At 33.8% G+C, this 2,397-nt stretch overlaps 1 protein-coding gene across 1 annotated transcript in view; it reads right to left on the bottom strand.

Annotated features, from left to right (window-relative positions):
• LOC106468043 (centrosomal protein of 104 kDa-like) overlaps positions 1-2,397 on the bottom strand; it is a 49,850-nt gene that overhangs the window by 7,795 nt on the left and 39,658 nt on the right. Inside the window, exon 22 of the mRNA XM_022396345.1 lies at positions 1,966-2,104. Within this exon, the coding sequence (XP_022252053.1) occupies positions 1,966-2,104 (139 nt within the window). The remainder of the gene's footprint in view (positions 1-1,965; positions 2,105-2,397) is intronic.

Below are 2,397 nucleotides of genomic sequence, written 5' to 3'. Positions count from 1 at the left end.
TGAATCAAAGCTGGTTTTATCCATCCAGTCTGCCAGCACACTCTTCAAGTATTATGAATCAAAGCTGGTTTTATCCATCCAGTCTGCCAGCACACTCTTCAAATATTATGAATCAAAGCTGGTTTTATCCATCCAGTCTACCAGCACACTTTCCAAGTGTTAGGGATAAGCAAGTCCCTACTTTACAAGGGGTAGGAGACCAACTGGTTACCCTTGCTTGATTTAGCCCACCTGTTGGTTTACCAGGGTGTGGCTGCTGTCACACGCAAACAACTATTTGGAGCCACAGGTGAGAGCTGGGTGCAAGTGGGAACCAATGCAGATGAACTACTCCAATTTGAGCACGACTTATTCGTCATTGGTACTACTACTCCTTGACACCCCATATGTACTATAAAATAGTACTAATATTGAACTAATTACAGTTAATACTGTAATATATAGAAACACAGATAAACTTACATCTTATTCAATATGAGCCAAATTCCAGAACATATGCACAGCTTCTATGTACATGACCTCTTATGCATCTGGTCAAGTTCTACTTGTTTTAATCCACTAGTATATTATGATGCCCTTGCTAAAGTGAGTCTGCCCAATGGCCAGACTTGAAAAGAATGCTCATGCAGAGAACAAAGCAGAGGTGATCAGTTCTTAATAGTGGAAAGATTACTAAAGAAAAGTTAGCATAGAATTTGGTTTTAGTTATAATAAATGCAAGATAATGCATGTGGGTTATCATAATTTGAATTATAAGTATAATTTGGATGGGAATAACCTTAATAATATTATGAAAGAAAGGGATCTTGGTGTAATAGTCGATCAGTCTCTAAAGCCATCCAAGCAATGTGCTATTGTTAGTGGTAGGGCAAATAGGATTTTAGGTTGTATCTATAGAAATATTGAATACAAGTATAAAGAGGTTATAATGTCATTGTAGAGGTCACTGGTTAGGCCACATTTGGAGCATTGTGTTCAATCTTGGGCTCCTTACCTTAGGAAGGACATTGAATTGTTGGAAAGGGTTCAGAGAAGGGTTGCTAGAATGGTGCCTGGGATGGAGGGGTTGTCATACGACAAGAGGTTGAAATCTCTCAAATTGTTTTCTCTTGAGAAAAGAAGAGTTAGAAGGGGGTCTGATTGAGGTGTTTAAGATTGTAAAGGGAATTGATAGTGTTGATGTATCATCTTTTTGAAATTCTAGTGTCCTCTCAAAGATCACACATTGAAAATATTTGTAATAGTAGATTTAATATCTGATAATATTTATTTTTAAAGTTTAAAGATTTTAATATTTCCCAGGTTTTATACATCCATTGGATATTAATTTATCAGTTAATAATTTAAATTATCTAAAGAAGAAAGCATCTATCTTTTTTATTTTAGTAAGAAATAACTGTTCCTTCCACAAAAATAACACCCAAGTCTAAATATTATACAATATAACTAGAAACATGTTTCCTTCTAATCTAAGTTCTATCAAAAAAGATTTTAGAGGGGTCAAATTTAAATTGTTCATAAAACTTACGTCATCAATATAACAAAATGTTACGGAATACAGACAAGGTATTATTAACTGTTTCATAAAGGTATTTTCATAAGAGTAAAGATACGAAATACCCCCCCCCCATTTCAACTGTTATTAAAGGAAATATAATTTCCTTTTGTGCTTCCATAACAAGTGAAATACCTTAGTTTTATTTTTTCAAACATCAACCCCCCCCCTGTGCTACTCCCTAGGGGGCTCTAAAGGTACATGCCATGTTTTATGACAATTCTTCTAGTAGTTTATCTGTTATAATTGGACAAACACACAGATAATTGTTGGTATATACACACACACACACACACTTATCTAAAATGCTCTATATACATAGGAGAGACCCGATAATCTAAGCCCTCTCAAAATGTAATCTTTCATCATGAACACTGAAAATAGTTAACTAAGAAAGAAATGGATTATACCTATGCACTTTTTCAACCTCGTGTGTGCTTGGTAGCCTTTAAGAGGGATAGCCTCCTTACATCTCAGGCATTGTTTGTACTGGTCTTGAGAATCACACTCAACTAACAAGTGTTCTGTATAGCCAGCTATCTCAACAACCTTAAAAAACATGAGAAAAGGTATACATGAATGTAAGTTACTTGTATCATTGGAATTTCTTATCTTATGTTAACTTCAATGGTAAAAATTGGTGCATCTTGTTCTCGGTAAAAACAAAACATTGGTCTATTTAAAAAGAAATTAAAAAGTATTTATTTATTTAAAACAATTATGAAAGGGTGTCTTAGATTATAAAATACAAAACATTTGTACACTTGATTTTTCAAAAAAACACTATTATCAGATTATTTCAGAGTTGTTTTTGTGTTTATTTTGAGTTTTGAGACTTCCAA

Source organism: Limulus polyphemus, unplaced genomic scaffold, assembly GCF_000517525.1.
Source record: "Limulus polyphemus unplaced genomic scaffold, Limulus_polyphemus-2.1.2 Scaffold2846, whole genome shotgun sequence".
Taxonomy (NCBI): domain Eukaryota; kingdom Metazoa; phylum Arthropoda; class Merostomata; order Xiphosura; family Limulidae; genus Limulus; species Limulus polyphemus.
The sequence above is the reverse complement of the archived record's forward strand: the minus strand, read 5'-3'. Positions and strand labels throughout refer to the sequence as shown.